The following is a 20,384-nucleotide window of genomic DNA, read 5'->3' as shown; positions in this document are numbered from 1 at the left end:
GGCGGGGATCCGGCGGTGATTCAGCGGTCTTTGGATCCGACTGTGATCAAGGTGAATTTGGTGAACGCTTTGGTTTTTGTCTTAAAAGTTACAATCTTGGCCTTCTTATCCACAAAAAAAAAGGAACCTTTTCTGGTTTAGATCAGAATCCAAGTAAGTAATGCATAGTTTTGTTCATGTGGATGTCAAAGTACTAGACGTGACTACGAAAATGAAAGGCTTAATTGCACTTAAACACCCTATAGTCTCCCTTACTTGCACTTGTGTAACCTCACTTGTTTTTGGTTGCACTTATATACCCTAAAGTTTTTTAAAATTTCAATCAAATACCTTTAGTTATTGAACCGTCCCGAAAATTCTCATGTGACACATTAATTTTGGAAAATTTTAACCCTTAAATACTGTTAAAACTACAGCAATTATATTTTAAGCCTACCCTAATTCTTATTTAAAATTGGATTTTGATAGGTTTGACAGACAAATTTAACAAACATTAAGAGTTGAAATGGTCTAAAATCAGCATTGTGAGTGTCGCATGGGGAAAATTCTCACATTTGCATAACTACGAGTATTAAAGTGCAGAATTTTAAAAACTTTAGGGTAAATAAGTGTAACCGGAAACTTGTGAGGGTATATAAGTGCAAAGTAGGTGAAAATATAGGGCATTCAAGTGCAATTAAGCCAAAATGAAATTGCAAAATGTGTAAGAGAAAAAAGTTCAACAAGCTCATGCAGTGGTAGCAATTCATTTTAAAATCTGCATTAAATTTGTGGCCAGTAGGATTTGAACATAGGTTGCTCGTATATCATCTTAAAGTCGTCGTTGCTGCATCAAAACTCCAAACTTGTGTTGATGGATATAGTTTTATTTATTTCTTTATCTTGCTTAACACGGTTGAACAATTAAAATTTTGGATAAGTTCATCTTAATCTCATCTACTGCATTAGGTGTGTATTGAATGCCAATATATTGTGTTTCAGGCACAGTATGGATTTAGGAACTCTTTTTGTCAAGTACAATTCCCTACAGCATCGTGTTAGGAACATTTATTTTCGGTTGGTGAACGAAATATTTTCTGTCAACTGTCTAAAGTTGTAACTATATTTTTACCTTTAAGACAACAGGTTCCTGATGTTGAGGGTCTGGTTAAGGACAAATGCCAACTCACAAGAACTCCTACTACTTTCCGATTTGCCAACAAGGTTTGCTTTACTCTTAATTAAGTTATTTTTTAGAGTAACTTTAGTCTTTGTTTTTACCTGCGCAATTCATGTGATGAAAATAAAAATTGTGTACACAGGAATTAAATTCGTATTTTGCCTTCTTATTTGAAATGATCTCAGCACGTGCACCATTGGTGGGGTTTAATGTGTCTCTTAGCCGGTATGACTTGTTTCATGGGCATATTTTCCTGGCTAGCGACACTGGAAGGCTTGGCATACTGTGAGTTCGAGGTGCTATAAAGGATACTTAAGTTTATCTATTATTTTCTTAAATAAGTGTGTATAAGATAAGAATTTTGATGAGAATTGTTCTTGCTAGAAAACATCATTGCTTCAATTGAAATCCAGGACATTTACTTGGAAAAATAATTTTCAAATGGTTTAGACTTTAGAGGTTTCTTGTCTATGAATCTACAACTTACGAAATGAACAGCATAACATTAAATGAAATTTATAAGTTGGAATACTCATGTCATAGAGTAGTCATTCTCTGATCACTATCTTCTTTTGTTTTCATTTTCAGGCTCTATCAGCTTATACATAGTTAATATTGTAGTGTATTGACCCCTCTGCAAGTATGTAGAGTAGCGATGCCTTTTTTATTCTAAAAATTTTCTACTCTTCTTTTCGTTGTCTTCCTTGTCATAGTTTTATCAGAAAATATATGAGTAGTATTCTGTTATAATTTGAGGATCCTGAAAACATGCATAGCAGAGCGTTAAATTCCTTATATGACTGCTCAAAGAGTTACAAACATCTTTTCTGCAACGATACAGTTCTGCTGCTTTTTCTTTTTTTCCAATATTGATAAACTGTGGATTTGCCCTAACCTTTTGTTTGGACGTTTGATTTTTCATACGAGCACAAAGGAACTGCCAACAATCCTGAATTTATTTTTGACTAAGTCTTTTGGTCTCTTTATAGAATGCTCGCGGAGTTTGCAGCAGTTGATAACTAATGAATGCTAAACACGAAATCCCCTTTTATAGGATTCATTCATTAAATTTTCATTGCAATTTTCTAATATTGTTTATCATTCATAATAAAGTTACTCGTGTAGTTCATTTTGCAGGTTTCATGCTAAAGAGTATCCAGCATATGATAAGAAATTGTTCCCCTACAACATGGGCTATTGCCAAACAGGTCATATTTTTCAGGGCTAAAATATCAAATTGGCCTAAATAGCGCCACCTCTTTACCACTTTGGCCTAAAAAGTGACATCGGCGACAATTTGACCTAAAAAGTAACAAATCGGCGACAAATAAACCTTTTCAGTCACCAGAAGCGATTTTTAAGCAAGAAAATTAAGAGATTTTTATATATTATATACCCTTCAAATTTCTCATATATTTTTTATTTAACCCCTCAAGTTTTAAAATTTGTAAAAAGAACTCCTCTCTCCCTCCCTTCCCACCATCTTTTCCCTCATCCTTCTTGTCATCTCTTTCATTCTTTTCTTTTCCCAATCGTCACAATTCTCTCTCCTTTCTTTCACATATCCTCACTCTTAAGGAGATTGGTTTAATGATTGGAGGATAAAAGAGGAGTAGGAAGCAAGGAGGAAGAGAAAGTGCAAGAGAAGAAGAGACGAATGAGGTTAAGATTTGTGGTGGAACGTTTAGTTTGGGGTGTTGGGAGTGGGTGAAGCAAGTAGGAAGAGACTGTGAGAAAAAGGAAGAGGAGAAGAAGGAAGAGGGAAAGGGGGAGAGGAGGAGATGTTGGGGATTTGGAGTAAAAGAGATTGGAGGAGATGAAGGAAATTAGAAAGTAAGTGTAATGATTCATGAAAAATGTGGGGGATGGAGTGAGGAAGGAGGTAATGTTAGGGTATAGGAAGAATAAGGAAATGGAGAAGATGGTGGGAAGGAGGAGGAAGATAGTGGAAAAAGAGGATGTTTTTTTCACAAATTTTAGAAATTTAGGGAAAGGAGATGGGTTAATTTAAAAATCATGAGAGATTGAGTGGTCTATATATAAAATTTCTTTTAACTTTTTGCTAAAAAAATAACTCTGGCAATCAGAAAAGCCTATTTGTCGTTGATTTGTCACTTTTAGGTTAAATTGTCGCCGGCGTTACTTTTTAGGCCAAAGTGGTAAAGGGGTGTCACCATTTAGGCCAATCTAGTATTTTAGCCTATTTTCAGGGTGTCTTTATGGCAATGTTGTTGAATCATCCGATGCCATTTTGTTGTCATTTACTTATTCCTGACAGAATGCTAAATTATTCCTCCACATGCTATCACAATTTACAAACTACAAATATTTTATTTTCAATATTCTAGTTTTCTTGTTCATTAATAATTTGTTTTACTGACTTAACAATCATTTTTTAGGATCTAATGTGGTGTATGATGATTCTATCAATCTAAGGAACATCCTATGGCTAGCTCCATTACCTAGTAATGTCACGAAAGCATGGTTGGCACCTGGTATGGCATCCATTTATCTTTCAATTGTAAATAAAATTACAATATTGAGAATCTTAGGCTTACATATTCAATTACCTTTTTGGTACTAGATCTGTCTAGTTGTTTAGCATACCATCATAATTTAATCTCTAAATTGATGATATCATTGATCTGATAGGTAGATATTCTCTTCCTAGTTTCAGTGGCTATCAATAAGGAAATGAATCAATAAATACTCAGCATATTCATTTCAAATAGTAGCTTCTGTAAAGCAACTATTGTTTAAGTTGGTCATGATGCACTAATTATGCACATAGTTTCTTGTCAATTATCATAAAATGTTTGATTGGGCAAATGTGCGCGTGCACACACAAAAAATAAGTACCCAAACTCACAAGTGACCCCTACACCCAAACAAACTTCATATGTTTCTTTCAGAATATGAATATGTAATACATGAAATAATAATTTGCATACATATAAACTGGAAACATCTGACATGGTTTCATAGTATACACAGGCTTGGTAACAGAGATACATGTAGACATTTCAATAAGCTGTTGTATGGTAACTAATACACAAGTATGATAAAATTTGTAATTGTTAAGAAATTTTTGCTGGATTGTTAGGTATCTCTATCCAAATAGTTTCAATGTCTCAAAACACGGGAATCATTTGGGTTCTGCAAGAATGTATTTTCTTATGGAATGTCTGACAATTTGTTTAGGAACCCTGGTCGTCTTGGATGCTCATCCTGGTGGAATTGTATATAAGAAACTCATACCAGAGTACGTAGATGATGTAAGAACGATTTACGAAGGTTCGTTTTCTATTTCTAGTTATAGTTTGTTGTAAGATGTATTTAAGATCATTGAAACTTCTTGGAGAACTTAGATTAACAGCTATAATTGGTTGTTCAGATGATTTTGGAGACGTTGTGGCTGATGTCAACTACTTGAATGTGCGCAATGTGGTTCCTGGAGATAAGATATTCATTTGTTAAATTCTTTTTTTTTCCACCCTTTTTTAAAGAAAAACCATTATTCCATAGGATTGCTGAAAGAAAGATCTCCATTACTTCCATTTTCTGCTATTTATTATTTCTACCGGTTTTATATACTCTTCTGTTTCTCTTCATTTATTTCCCTCTTTAGAAATGGGAAAAAAACTGCATGCACTGTTGTATTAAAATTATATATAATATTTATTGACAGAATTGTATGCCTTCATGTATGGTTGTCCCTGAATTTTCTGAAACTGGAATTCATAAGTACGCTTTATTCAGGTTTTTTGAGGTGGGTATTATCATCTCTCTGACATGGCATTCTAGAAGCTATCAAAAAATGATTTTGTGTTAAAATTCACTCATTTACATGTTTTATTGAACTTCTCGTGATAAAATTGGCATACTATTTATCAGCTGGTCACTAAACACGGTAATACTAACTTCCATGCATCGCTTCATAAAACAACTAGTAGATTATAAAAGAAAATATCCAAATAAATGTTTGAAAGCATCCTAGAGGTGGGTTTGAATAGGGTTTATATTAATCTAATCCGATTTAATGCCGATTAAAACTTATTAACAAATTATTCTTGCAAGATAGATATACAATGTGTTATGAGCAAGAATGAGCAATATAAACAAAGGGCAATATCCTAGCAATGAGATACACTATGAGATATATGCAAGGATATAAATACAAGAGTAAACAATATAGTGGGATAAATAAACAATGCAAGAAGACGATATAAGTATGAGCACAAATAAAAGAACGCCAATGACAAACACAAACAAACGATATGATCACGGAGTTCGGTCAACCACTTGACCTACGTCTCCACTCCTCACCTTGAGGAGATCTCCACTATCACAACTGAGTTTTCTACGCTCACCTGAATAACGTTTACATCTCACACTCGGGTTTTTAGTTCACCGAAAACTTTACAATCTCACACTCTTGTAAACACACTCTACACCCTCTAAGTGTTGGTCTTTAGCACGTGTCTCCCTCAAGTGTTAAGAATTACAACCTACCTCTAGGTATTACCACCTACCCTACTCCTCTTGTGACGATCCCGTCTCTCACCACACACTCCCCTCGGTGTACAAGTGTATTACAAAGTGATCTACACAATTAAGGCTCAATACAAATGTTTGTTCTCTATAATGGATGAGAACTCAATGTAAGCTCACACTCTAAGTCACACTCCCCCACAACTCAAATTATATTATGTATGTAAATACAATAAGCTCAATGTTTGTGTGTGTAAACTGCTAGAATATGTGGTTTTGCCGACGGAATAATAGCGACGGCAATTTTCGTCGCTATAACATGACTTATAGCGACGGAAAAATTTCTGTCGCTATTATTCCGTCGGCAAAAAGTTTTTGCCGACGGAAAAATCATGTTTAGCGACGGAACTTTTCCGTCTCTCTTTAATTTTACCGACGGGTTTTAGTGACGGAAATTCCGTCGCTAATTATTTTTTAATTTTTTTAAAAAAAATACGGCAACGAAAAAAATGTCGCTTAAAATTAGGGACGAAAATTTCGTCGCTAAAAGTACAATTAGGGACCCTCAATGTGGGGACGGGTTTTTAGCGACGGAATTTGTTTTTTTCCGTCGCTATAACTTTTAGCGACGGAATTTAGACCTTTAGCGACGGAATTGTCCGTCGCTAAAAGGTGTAAATCCAGTAAGCAAAGAGTAAAACAAATATAAAATCAAATATAAACTCAATGTAAAATCTAGCTTATGAAAATTATAATCAAAACAATAAATAGCTAGAGATTGAGTTTAAGGAAAACTTCTCTAAGACAAGAGAGATGGAGATGTGAAATTGAAAGCTCAAACCCAAGTTAATCTCCTCTTCTTGTGAAACAATCTTCACAAAACCAATTTTGTAAACAAACACTTAAACAAACTTAAACCACACTTAAAAACTTGTTTAGAAACGCTCTTGGATGGTTGAGAGGAATAAGGTATGATGGGGTATATATAGGAAACCCCAAAGCCAAGAAATATGCCAAAAAGCCCTCAAAAACCGAGAATACTCAAAACTAGCCGTTACTAGCTGTTATAGGTTGAAAAGACCAAAATACCCCAAAATCCAGCATTCTGGAAATTTGCGTATCTGGTTTTGTAAAATCAATTAAAAATAGTAAATCAACTGTAAAAATCATGAAAGTTTTAGAGATATTTCTAAACATGTTGATAAACATGTTAGAGAAAGAATTTCTTAAATATCACTTCCCATTTGTGAGAAATAAATATTTGAACACAGATATTTTAGATTCTGAAAACTGCTAAAACACCCGATTTTGTAAAATTAATTCAGCATAGTACATCAATTCCAAAAATTATAAAATTTTGGGAAATGGTTGTAAACATGTAATAAAATATGTTAGAAAAAAGTTTCTCAAATTACATTTCCCATTTGAGAGATATCATTTATTTTGTTAACCATTCAAAACATAAAAACTCAACAACACATGTTTTTGACAAAATGACTTCAAACAAGTTTCAAACTTCTTTTAAATGGATTAATGGACTTTATAAAAGATATACAATAATGTAAACAAGTCTTTAATCTATAAACACATCATTTTTCAAATAAACATCTTTAATTCATAAATGAAATCATGTTTATTTGCATGTATAGATATGAAACAAATACGTGTATATATATAACTATATCCATTTGTTTCATATATATATGGATAAACATATTGCTAAACAAAATCGATAAATATAAAACGTGGATATATGTAAATAAGTATATATGTTTCATATTTATAAAAACGTGAAAATTATAAAACCAAAAATGAGGTGTGTGTGTGTGTGTAATATGATTGAGCTTAAAGTACCAACACACAGAGCATAAACCTAAAACATTATACACAAGCTATGAGATCTTCAATATGCTTGACTTGATTGCGGATGAAGCTTAATCTTGGATCTTGTCTTGAATGTGCAATGACTTCATACCGATATTCCGCCAACTTCCATTTGATGTGATCGTTTAGCTCAATTCCATCCAACCACCAACGCATTGTTTGCCTAGAATAAATAAGAAAACACAAGCACTAAATAAACAATATTAGTTGTAAATTGTTTGTTAAAACATCATCAAAATAAAAAGGCTAACAATCTTTCCCTTTTTGATGATGACAAACAATTTACAAAAAGAGATATGCATGATACAAAATGAATATATAAATTACGATTATCATGCATAAAAACAAGGTAGGATATACTCATAATATTTTTCCTCCTTTGACAACATCAAAAAGGGAAAAACAACAAAGGATAAGAGAGCGAAGGCTTCCCCTATATATAAGCATAGGTGAGTATAACACAACAATAGGGAAAAGCTTCCCCTATCAAAATGCCTTAATGAATGTATGAAATGAATACTAAGGCAAACATGTGAGCAAGCATAGATGTAAAACATGCAAATCATAACTCACATACAACAAGACCATGAGAACACATATAGATATATCAATATGGAAAAAATATGTCTCAAAGTAAAAAAACATAAAAACCATGTGAAAATAGATTTATAAATGAAAAAAAAAAACATGAGAATCATAAAAAAAAGTTTTCAAATGAAAACAAATCATGAGAATCATGACATTCATAAAAGTCCAAATGAAAAATAAATCACTCATATGAAATCATAAATCAAGGTTAAGCTCAAAAATGATGTTTGATCAATAGGGAAATTTTCTTTGTAGAACTTGATCAAACCATATAAAGAATACATTATAAAGCACAAATAGATAATCCATAAGCTCAAACACACAAATATCATCATATAAGTGTTTCACAATGAATTCAAAAATACAAATTAAAACAAACACTATCTTTTAAAGATTTTGAAAATAGTTTTCAATAAAATCTAAAATAAAAATCATCTTTAAGAACATGAAAAACTAAAAACATAAAAAATTATTCTTAAAGATTAAACAAGCTTTGGTACTCAATTACTCTTGGTACTTAAGAGTCTAGGGACATGACCCCTATCGTTAAAGCTCAAAACCCTAGGGTAATGATCCCTTTTGGGCGCATTTTGTGCACTAACACGGTCATAACAGTAATCTTGCAAATGACCTTTCCGATTGCAATATGTGTAATAAAAGAGATTCATTTGTTTTTGTGGACCATTAACTCGTGCATGGGAAACATTTGCAAACAAAAGTAATTTATTTGAAGCTCTTTGAAAATATGAAACATTATCAAAACAAAACTTTCCTAAGTGGCTAAATCTACCACGAACATCATATTTATAAATATATGGTCTACTAGAAACATTTGACAAATAAGATTTCTTTTTCAAATCAAAACAATACTTGGCCAAATGACCAAAACGATTACAAAGATCACATCTATACACAAGAGTATGCTTATGATGATCAATGGGTGCATGTGTGTGTACATGTGATGAAGAAACTTGATGGGATGCATAATTGTGATTATTTATTTTAGGTTTTTGTACATCATAGCGAAAATTAGCAAGGTGGCCTTTTCGGCCGCAAATAGAGTATTTGTAAATCTTGTTATACATATGTGCATAGTATATGAGTTTCTTAGAAATATTTACATAGGATTTTGCACACAAGTCCATAAGTTTATCATTATTAACAATACATGTTTTAAGGGTTGAATCTAAAGATGTTATGTGATCCTTAATATGATTCAACTCATCATTATGCATACAAGTATTGTTATTAGAAGTAGAGCAAATATAATCATTTACTAATAAATCTAATCTATTTTTACTACCTTCTAACAAGGCATTGTCCTTTTCATGAGATAAGCTAGTGAGAGATGAGGTCAAATTTTTATTTTCCAAATTTATCATGTCATTGTTTTCTTTAAGCATAGTATTTTCTTTTGCAATGACATCAAATTTGGAAGCTAACTTCTCATGATCGGATTTTAATTTTACATGTTTGCTTTTTAAATCAATAAAATTATTTTGTAATTTCTTGTAGGCATGCGTTAATCTATCATATGCATAAGCGAGTTCATTAATGGAAAGATCACTTTCGGACTCAGAATCGCTTACCACACTAAGGTTATCCCCTAGTTGACGAGTGCATGATGCTCCAATAGAACTTGAAGAGAAAGCCGCCAAAGCTCGTCGGATCTCCTCCAAGTTCCCTTGATGTGCTTCAATAAATTTTCATAAAGTGTAAGCACTATCAAAATGAACAAACTTGTTAGAACTAGATGAGTCAAAAGCTCAAACCCAAGCTAATCTCTATGACAATAAATAGCTAGAGATTGAGTTTAAGTAAAACTTCTCTAAGACAAGAGAGATGGAGATGTGAAATTGAAAGCTCAAACCCAAGTTAATCTCCTCTTCTTGTGAAACAATCTTCATAAAACCAATTTTGTAAACAAACACTTAAACAAACTTAAACCACACTTAAAAACTTGTTTAGAAACTCTCTTGGATGGTTGAGAGGTATAAGGCATGATGGGGTATATATAGGAAACCCCAAAGCCAAGAAGAACCTAAGAAAAATGCCAAAAAGCCCTCAAAAACCGAGAATACTCAAAACTAGCCGTTATAGGCTGAAAAGACCAAAATACCCCAAAATCCAGCATTCTGGAAATTGACGTATCTGGCTTTGTAAAATCAATTAAAATGGTAAATTAACTGTAAAAATCATGAAATTTTTATATATTTCTAAACATGTTGATAAACATGTTAGAGAAATAATTTCTTAAATATCACTTCCCATTTGTGAGAAATAAATATTTTAACACAGATATTCTAAAACCTACTGAAACACCCGATTTTGTAAAATCAATTCAGCATAGTAATTCAATTCAAAAAATTATAAAATTTTGGAAAATGGTTATAAACATGTAATAGAATATGTTAGAAAAACGTTTCTCAAATTGCATTTCCCATTTCTGAGATATCATTTATTTTGTTAACCATTCAAAACATAAAAACTCAACAACACATGTTTTTGACAAAATGACTTCAAACAAGTTTCAAACTTCTTTTAAATGGATTAATGGACTTTATAAAAGATATACAATAATTTAAACAAGTCTTTAATCTATAAACACATACTTTTTCAAATAAACATCTTTAATTCATAAATGAAATCATATTTATTTGCATGTATAGATATGAAACAAATACGTGTATATATATAACTATATCCATTTGTTTCATATATATATATATATGGCTAAACATATTGCTAAACAAAAACGATAAATATAAAACGTGGATATATGTAAACAAGTATATATGTTTCATATTTATAAAAACGTGAAAATTACGAAACCAAAAATGATGTGTGTGTGTGTGTGTAATATGATTGAGCTTAAAGTACCAACACACAGAGCATAAACCTAAAACATTATACCCAAGCTATGAGATCTTCAATATGCTTGACTTGGTTGCGGATGAAGCTTGATCTTGGATCTTGTCTTGAATGTGCAATGGCTTCATACCGATATTCCGCCCACCTCCATTTGATGTGATCGTTTAGCGCAATTCCATCCAACCTTCAACGCATTGTTTGCCTAGAATAAATAAGAAAACACAAGCACTAGACAAACAATATTAGTTGTAAATTGTTTGTTAAAACATCATCAAAATAAAAAGGCAGAAGCCAAAACCAAACCGACGACGTGATTCGAGAAACCAAATCAAACAAACAAACGAGAGAGAAAGACCAAACGAACCAAAAAAAACGGCACAAACACAAACAACCGATTTTAACGTGGTTCGGCAAGTTGCCTACGTCCACGGGGCAAGAAGAGGAAGAGGTTTTCACTAATAGATAAGAAAAGTACAAACTGAGATTACAAATCACTCAAAACAATTAACTAATCCCACCAACAAAACTCTTAATCTCTCCAAATAAAACCCTAAACAAATAGCTCAGAAAATATCTCTTTTCTGTGCTCCAGATATCCCCCAAACAATCACCAATCAAAAGCCAAAGAAACCCTAAAACGTGTTTGATATTTATACCAAACTCAAATCCCAAACAGAACAGGAAACAATAAAACATGCCCAGACCCGACTCACGGACAGGGTCTCGCGATCGACCGCCGCGTCACTCGCGATCGACCGCCGCGTCACTCGCGATCGACCGCCGCGCCACTCGCGGTCGACCGCCAAAAGGCCTAATTCATACGCAGAACTTGTGAACGAATTCGATCGACCGGCCTTGCACCGTGGTCGACCGCCAAACACCAAAACAGAACTTGAGCTCCAAAACATGTTCTTCTCCAATTCTTTCGCCTATTCTACAATTCTCCACCTCGGTGAAGTTTCTTCCAAAAAACTGAGCCGCACCAACCAAATCAAATGTCTTACTTGTTGTGTCCAGTACGAAGTAAAACAAAATCACGACAACGGACTCCATCCACAACAAGTCAAGACCCAAATGAGAATGCGAACAAACTCCAAAACGTCGGTATCAACCCATCTAATCAGTTGCATCAAAACTGACTGTCTATGTATGCTCTTGCCCAAGGAATCAAGCATTCACGTAGTTCACCCAACGGCCTCCAAAGGCCCTCAATCAAATAGAAAAGTTCTCAACTCTTCACCAACAAATATGTGGCTGATAGTTCTCCCAATGGCCCCAAAGTGAAACAAATCAAACACCTCCACCTGAAGTGAACTAATGGCCGTATCCAAATGAGAACTATATTCACCAGCTGCACTCGAATCAACCAACTCATCATCTGCATCCAAATCCAAATGATTCCCAAATCTGTATCACATCAGCTGGAATCCCAAATGATGCAGTATGATCTGGAGTATGTGAAGTAAACTCCATCCAACGTGGAGTAGCATTACCCTCCACCTGCTGCGATATTCAAACAATCTGATCAACACTCTCCACCTGCCGAGAGACAAAAGTGACATACATGCTCAAAACAAAATTAGAGGTCTCCCAACTGATAACCAAACGAGCCTCTGAATCCCAAAGGTGCAATTGGATCAAATCTTACATTCTCGATGTGACCAAATGTTGGGCAACCAAACATCCGACGCAACCCAAAATCTAAAGCAGCTCCACCAGATCCAAAATCTCTAAACGCAGCAGTCGGCAACTTATGACTAAGATGATCCAAATATGTCGAAGCTCTAAAACTTCTCTGCAATCCAATGCTCGACAACCAACGTCGATCCTCCTCGAGCAAGGAACGACCCATCAAAAACTATCATCTCATCTCGTCGCCCTAATGTTTCCTCTCCAATGAAGTGTCGCAAACTGTCGTGAGCTCGGCACAAACGCAGAAATAGGTCCCTCTTGTACCTCCCTCTAAAATCAAAATGAAGTACATTCACATTTCTGCCAATACACTTCTTCAAATATTGGAGACTACTAGGACTTTATCCAATCGGGATTTGGTTGCAACCCAAGTATGCCTAGAACAGCCACCAACAAAGAAAACCAAAATATCAAATACCTCCCAATGATGCCTCATTGGAAGGCCCCCAAATACCTAAATAAACACCGCCTAAAAAGGCCCCTCGATCGATGGATAGAAGTGTCAAACTCCACCTCGGTCTTCTTGCTCATACCAATGTGCTCATAGGACTTTAATTTACAGGTCAAAGCACTTCTCAATAATCCAATGCACCGCATCAACAATCAAATAACCCAGCCACAAATCCTTCTTTCTCGACCATCTTTCTCAAAGCACCAAAACAAATGCGGAACAAACGAAGAATAGATCCAAACTCCAATTAAAACCCTAAGAAGAGTCTTCGAAAGATCTCACCCCACACGACGGTAGACAAGATCACCAATAGTAAAAATTCCACATTTATCACCAACTGAAGCCCTAGACGAACTTCTAAAGCAATCTTTATCACCAAACGAAGCCTTAGACGAGCCTCCAAAACGATCTACTCCTCTAAATAGCCTAAGCGTAGCCCAAGTTCTGATACCAATTGTTGTGCGCGGTAGAAGCCAAAACCAAACCGACGACGTGCTTCGAGAAACCAAATCAAACAAACGAACGAGAGAGAAAGGCCAAACAAACCAAAAATAACGGCACAAACACAAAACACCAATTTTAACATGGCTTGGTAAGTTGCCTACGTCCACGGGGCAAGAAGGGGATGGGGTTTTCACTAATAGAAAAGAAAAGTACAAACTGGGATTATAAATCACTCAAAGCAATCAACTAATCTCACCAACAAAACTCTTAATCTCTCCAAATATAACCCTAAACAAATAGCTCAGAAAATACATCTTTTCTGTGCTCCAAATATCCCCTAAACAATCACCAATCAAAAGCCAAAGAAACCCTAAAACGTGTTTGATATTTATACCAAACTCAAATCCCAAACAGAACAATAAACAATAAAACAGGCCCAGACCCGACTCACGGTCGTCTTACGGTCGACCGCCGCGCCCCTCGCGGTCGACCGCCAAAAGGCCTAATTCATACGCAGGATCTGTGCACGAATTCGGTCGACCAGCCTTGCACCGCGGTCGATCGCCAAACACCAAAACATAACCTGAGCTCCAAAACCTGTTCTTCTCCAATTCTTTCGCCGATTCTACAATAAATATGTATCAACTAAAACAAGCAAGCCTTTTATGAATTACATTTCGTGGTGATGTTGATGATTTCATGTTCTGAACCTTGTTGAGGGGTTACATTGTGAGGATCTTTTCAGCAGAAATTTAAAAAAAAAAACATAGAGCTGTTATGATTGGAAATATTAAGTGGGGCAATAATAAGTTACAACATATTAAACCACTAATTAAATTATATTTTTGATAAAGTATAATAAGTTAATGTACGTATAGTAACCTTAACACGATGCTTGTCTATGTAAACAAACGCCTAAGATTCACAATGAAATTAAAAATTCAAATTTCCAAATGAAAATCTTAAAAAGTTAACTAACATGTTATATTTTAAAATAGATAAAGGGACTTTGATTTGACGAAGAACTAAATTGAGAAATCATTTGATAGTTGCAGTTTATAGTATAAATTATTTTAGAAATCATTTGATAGCGAAGTGATTACAATGAGAGAGCAGAAAAAATGGGCTGGAGTGAATATGGGGTTTCTTTTCCAGCAGGCCTAGCCCAAATGTGTCGCGCACGTCAAACCGGTTACCCGACGTCGTTATCCACAGTGTCTCTTAAGATGTTTACGTGGGCCCCAACTGTATATTCTGATACTTCCAAATTCTAAAAGCACACCGATTCAAAACCCCCAACATATTTTAGTGGGCCCTTACCACTCAATACTGAAGTCCCTTATCTCCGGGCCCTTTTGCTAGTTGCAATTATACGTCTCTATAAGATCAAACCTCTTGCTCAAGAAAGAGAAAGAGAAGGAAAAAAAAACCCTTTCTCAATCAACGAAGAACACTCAGCCCCTGTCCCAATCGCGCTGAATCAAAACCCTAACCCTAAAATAAATTAAAATATAAAATAAAATTTCCAGAATTATTACAAACCAAAGAATTGCATCGCAAAAGTGGCGGAAGAAATTTGATCGAGAAGCCGCGAGCCTTGAAAGATCGTAGCTCCGGGGCGGTCCAAATCCGAATGCCGCGATCGATTCGATCCGGTTCGCAGCTGCGATCGCCACGCCGCCATTGGAAGGCCGAATCGCGACGATTCGCGGGCTGTCTCCGTCATCCAATTGGTGATCCGACTCCGATTCGTCGAAGCCTCATGCTTCTTATAGATTTTGTCGCAAGAGAGGTAAGATTTTGATAAAGTTGCTATTTTTTGGTGAGAAATTGTGTTAAATTTGATTTTTTATTGCAGTTGGTAAGAGTGTTGATGGGGTCCATGATTCCGTGATCGTTCGGATGCTTCAAGCTGTGGCCGTGCCTGTTATTGGGAGTGCTTGCCATGTTTTTATGCATGGGCTTAATCATGTTAAGGTAATTTGAGGTGGATTCAGAATTTTTTTTGTTTGGTTTTGTTTGTGAAATCTAGAATTTGAGTGTTTGATTGATGTCCATCCAGGTATATGGAGCTGAGAAATTGCATCAGGCATTGCTGCAAAGACCTAAAGGGAAACCCCTTTTGACGGTATGTAGAAGTTTTTTCATAAATGTTGTGTTATCCATCAAAATCAAGGAAAAGAAGGGTTTGATTTAGGGTAGAGAACCCTAAAAGAGAGAGTGTTCATAAGCTTGTAGCCAGATCTCTGACATATAAGGTTGAATTGTAATAGTAACATATTGGAATTTATCGCAAGATATAGGTTTCCTTTGCTGTTTCAATGTCTTAATTAGTGAGGGTTTTTTTTTTAGTTTTCATGATTGATGATGTTTGTGAGATTGAAAGGAAAAAGAAAGGAGAAGGCATGAAATTACCATCATAAGTCAGTCTTTGGTTGTATGTTGTATTTTAATTCGGAGGTCTCTAGAAGGTGTTGATGATGTTTAGGTAACTCCTGTGTTCTTTTCTGCTGTAGTATGTCTTCTGTGTTGGAGATCTGAGGATGCTCTCAGTTATTAATAAATAATAATATGAATTAGTTACATCCCAGTGCCGTATGGTACAATATAATTACATAGGTGACCCTGGGGTTTCCATATCTACATGGATAATGCTACGGTTACTGACCGAGATTACATTGGTAACCCTAAATAACCCTAAGAATACTTTCATTGGGGTTATATGTGTAATCTCATTCAGTAACCTCGGGGTTATCCGCGTGGATACACAAACCCCAGGTTAACCCGTGTAGTTACACTATACCAGAGGGTACCTTGATGTAAATAATCCTAATAATATAGATAAGCATGTTATCTGGTCAAGAGTTTGATGTGACTATAGTTTACATGTAGATGTCAAAGCTTTTTCAAATATTTTAAATTTCAAGTCATGTTACTATTGCTGAAATGTTTTAGTATCTAGGATGTTACAGTAAATATTTGCAATATTTCATTACAAGTTAAATTTTGCAATATTTAGTTATGAAGCTCATTGTTGTATGGGTCAATTAATCACTGTCTTCCACCTCATTCCAGGTAAGCAATCATGTAGCCGCTATAGATGATCCGTTTGTGGTCGCTTCATTGCTTCCACCAAACATTATGCTGGATGCCCACAATTTGAGATGGACACTTTGTGCAACTGATCGCTGTTTCAGCAATCCAGTGCTATCCGCATTCTTCCGATGTGTCAAAGTTTTACCTGTTTCTCGTGGTGATGGCATTTATCAGAAGGTATCAAATCACTTTCAGAGAGTTCTTTCTTAAACGACTCCGATGCTTTTTTAAGGCTATACATCATGTCCAACTCTTTATGTATTCTTTTGAAGACTTTCATATTTCTGCTGATTTACTTGATGTCAACAACTTCATGTATAAATGTGGAGCTACTCTTTTGACTTCTACATGAGTATCCTAATATAAATATATTCTCTTGCACCAGGCAGTAATATATGTTGTGTAAATTCTTGTCTGTTTTGTGGATGTATTTTCCGTGGATCAATCTTGGGTTGATTTTGCTTAATATTGTTTCAACATATGGAAAACTTACGTATTTGAGCTGAGGAGCAGGCATGTTTTAGTACCTGAGTCTCCAGCCTCTCTAAATATGCATACTCATTTTTGTGCCACTTTCTTTCCTGATATAATCATTTTTATTTTTCTTTATATTTTAATTTTTTAAAAGCCTCATCCAATTTGTACATTGTGTTATTTGTACTCAGGGAATGGATATGGCTCTGTCCAAGCTAAATAATGGTGGGTGGGTTCATATATTCCCCGAGGGAAGTCGTTCTAGGGATGGTGGGAAAACTCTCAGTTCTTCCAAGAGAGGGGTTGGAAGGTAAGTGGGAAAATAAAACAGTAATTTGAGCTTAAATGCTGAATATTTCCATAGACTCAAGTATTAACTCAAAATTTCATGGCCGGTTTGAATCATTTTGAAATAGCTCGTTTAATTTTTAAAGTATATACTGATATACAGAGTTATCTTTACCATTCTAGTGATTTCAAATTAGCACAGCCCCTAATCAACCCATTATTAGCAGTTTCAAACCTTGAGCTGATAATATCCTGCTAAATTATTTTTCCATCCTTACGTATGAGTGAGCTTTGTTTTTCCATTTTCCTTTTCTGTTAGGCATGGTATTGAAGTGTATATTAGATTTCTAATAAGACCGAGCTCTTGCTTCCATAATTTCCATTTTTCACAATGAATTGTTGGAACTAGGAAGATACCTTTCATGCTTATCAAGGGACATAAAAGCTGTCAGTTATTAACATGCCGAATTTTTCCATTTCAATATTTCATGCATACTCTGTCAAGCAAATAAAAGTAAATCTGGATCTTCAGTTTCAATTTATGGAATATGGAAAGAGCTTCAGTAAATCAGTCTTTTGTCCAACAAAGGAACCATGCAAAATATGGTCATATTCTAAATAGTTATAGAGGTGGCTGAAAAAATGGACAAGCTCCAAAGTTCAGTTATATTGAATTGGTGAGTAGAAAAAAGTTATCATACATTCATGAAGTTATGCACCCGTGATGAACCATCAGCTTCACATTCAAGGAACCATGATCAGTTTTGGTTTTTGCTATGAATGCAAAAGAGATAGTAGGATGAGAAAATGCAGACACCTATGCACAGCCTTTGATGAACAACAAATGCATGTACATGTGCATGCCTCAATTAAAACATCCTGAGTAAGGTCTGGTACAAGTGCATATATATTCATGGCACGAGAACAATCCAAGAATTGATTTTTATAAAATGGTTTCCTGATACAATAGGACATGTGAAAAACTCCAATCCAAGATATGATGTTGGTAATATATCAATATGGTTTGCTACTCATAGCTATGATTTCCGACTATTTGCCTGTGGATCATCGTCAAATTTACCTAGTGGCACCTGTTCATCCTAGGTGATTCTCCGTTTATTGATTTCTTGAGTTTTACTGGATTTTGTACTAATGCATGATCATATTCCTTATGGATCTTCCAGGCTGGTGATGGATGCAGACAGCATCCCAATAGTCATCCCCTTTGTCCACACAGGAATGCAAGAAATCATGCCCGTAGGAACAAAATTCCCCAAAGTCGGGAAACAGGTAGATCATCATTTATAATAAATCACTTTGCAATCTTAATGCACGATTAATTGTAATTAATCTTTCTGTAGCATATCATAATTGGCCCTTGTTCTAAATGAAGCTTCTCCTTTTGCGCTTATGTGCTATATTTTTTTATTGGAAATTCTTGCAGGTTACCGTGGTAGTTGGTGACCCAATCTATCTTGAAGATCTACTCGTCTCCAAGGATAATACCCAAGATGCGAATAGAGGAACTCTATATGATGCTGTGTCATCAAGGATAGGTAATCGCCTCCAAGAGCTAAAACTTCAAGCTGAGAGATTAGCTTTGGAGCATCAATTTGAAGTCGAGCAGTATCACATGCATGACAAAAGATATGAATATGATATTTGGCAGCAAGTCGACTGGGAAGCATTTGGCATGGAAAATGTTATGTCAACTGGTGGAGACACCTCCCAGATTGTGAAACAAAGATTTCCAAGCCAGCAAAAGAAATCCCTCGAACAGTCCCAGAAGCCCGAATCCTCTCATCAAACACTCGGGATGGGCTTCAGTTATGATGGTGGTATTATGTCCAGAGTTCGTAATTATGTAAACCCATCTGAGTTTATGGGATTTGCTGCGAGAGGCTTGTTCATGAATGGTCAGTTGCTTGATGAAGGTACCTTCAATATTCAAGAAACTGGTCCGGTCAAGGCCTGGAAAGAGTTCATGAATAAGAGATCATCAATTGAAGGGCATTTTAAGATTCAAGAAGCTGCTCCAGTTAAGGCATGGAAGCAGTTTGTGAATGAAAGATTGCCTGATGAGGGTGGCTTTAGAATTCAAGAAGCCGTTCCAGTTAAGGCATGGAAACAGTTCTTTGAAGGCAGTGGGTTTAATATGCGCAGTTGTATGTAGTTTGTACCCCAGGCCTTAACAAAACAAGCGCAGGCTCAGGATTGAGAGCTCGTGGCTGTCTTGAGGTTCTACTAATTCGAGTAGCTAGTTGTACTGTGTTAACTCATTTTTGTCCGTTAATCTGAAATTTTTGGTACATTTTAGCAGTACTGTTTCTGAAATAAGCGGGCAGCTAGTTGTACTGTGTGAACTCATTTTTGTCGATTAATTTGAAAATTCTGGTACATTTAGCAGTACTGTTTCTGAAATAAGCGGGCTTCCTGTAGCCTGAACAATAACAGATGTATGATGCTTTTTGTCAGTTCTTTTGCAAATATTCAGTTGTTTCTGGATTCTTCCTCCATGTTTATATTTGCCCTCTACAAAATTATTGTCCCTCAAGATTTGATAGTAATGCTCCTAAGCAGATTGGCCAGTTACAAAATATTCACCCAGAGTCTACCATTTCTCACTAAGTTCCATTACCAAATAATCAGTTCAACATCAACATAATTCTAGCACCAACACATTGAGAAAATGAAAAATCGTGGAAGAAAGTCAACATATATCACCCTTTTTGCGAAAGTGAAAATGTATTGTATCATGTAAGAAACTCAAAACATATATCAGCCTTTGTACGAATAAATACCCAGAATACTCTGAATATCACAAGTCAGAATTAATAGACCAAAGCCAATTTCTTCAAAAACAAAATTTTCCTGCATACACTACTAGAAACATAAAACAGAGAAAGTCACAACTAAAATACAGTACATCAAAAATAATTTTCCTAT

The 20,384-nt window shown here is 35.3% G+C and overlaps 2 protein-coding genes across 2 annotated transcripts in view; both read left to right on the top strand.

The window, feature by feature from the left end:
- The window catches only part of LOC109827858, a 6,160-nt gene extending 1,298 nt beyond the window's left edge, over positions 1-4,862 (top strand). Inside the window, 7 exon segments of the mRNA XM_020394879.1 lie at positions 1-51; positions 1,126-1,203; positions 1,302-1,444; positions 2,297-2,367; positions 3,559-3,654; positions 4,361-4,453; positions 4,554-4,862. Coding sequence (XP_020250468.1) covers positions 1-51; positions 1,126-1,203; positions 1,302-1,444; positions 2,297-2,367; positions 3,559-3,654; positions 4,361-4,453; positions 4,554-4,636 — 615 coding nt within the window. The 3' untranslated portion in view covers positions 4,637-4,862.
- Positions 4,863-15,310: 10,448 nt separating this feature from the next.
- On the top strand, positions 15,311-19,916 carry LOC109827861 (tafazzin-like). Its single transcript, XM_020394881.1, has 7 exons — positions 15,311-15,372; positions 15,439-15,557; positions 15,643-15,708; positions 16,656-16,853; positions 17,342-17,460; positions 18,623-18,728; positions 18,883-19,916. The coding sequence occupies exons 2-7, from the start codon at positions 15,483-15,485 to the stop codon at positions 19,609-19,611; spliced, it is 1,293 nt and encodes a 430-aa protein (XP_020250470.1). The 5' UTR covers positions 15,311-15,372; positions 15,439-15,482; the 3' UTR covers positions 19,612-19,916.
- The last annotated feature ends 468 nt before the right edge of the window (positions 19,917-20,384 follow it).

The sequence above is a fragment of the Asparagus officinalis genome, unplaced genomic scaffold, assembly GCF_001876935.1.
Source record: "Asparagus officinalis unplaced genomic scaffold, Aspof.V1 AsparagusV1_Un483, whole genome shotgun sequence".
Lineage (NCBI taxonomy): Eukaryota > Viridiplantae > Streptophyta > Magnoliopsida > Asparagales > Asparagaceae > Asparagus > Asparagus officinalis.
The sequence above is the reverse complement of the archived record's forward strand: the minus strand, read 5'-3'. Positions and strand labels throughout refer to the sequence as shown.

Bases quoted from the DNA above. Each gene is read 5' to 3' on its own strand.
- LOC109827861 (XM_020394881.1), top strand. From the start codon at position 15,483: ATGCTTCAAGCTGTGGCCGTGCCTGTTATTGGGAGTGCTTGCCATGTT. The intron at 16,854-17,341 runs GTATCAAATCAC...ATTTGTACTCAG, and splicing joins GTGATGGCATTTATCAGAAG to GGAATGGATATGGCTCTGTC. The intron at 18,729-18,882 runs GTAGATCATCAT...AAATTCTTGCAG, and splicing joins TCCCCAAAGTCGGGAAACAG to GTTACCGTGGTAGTTGGTGA.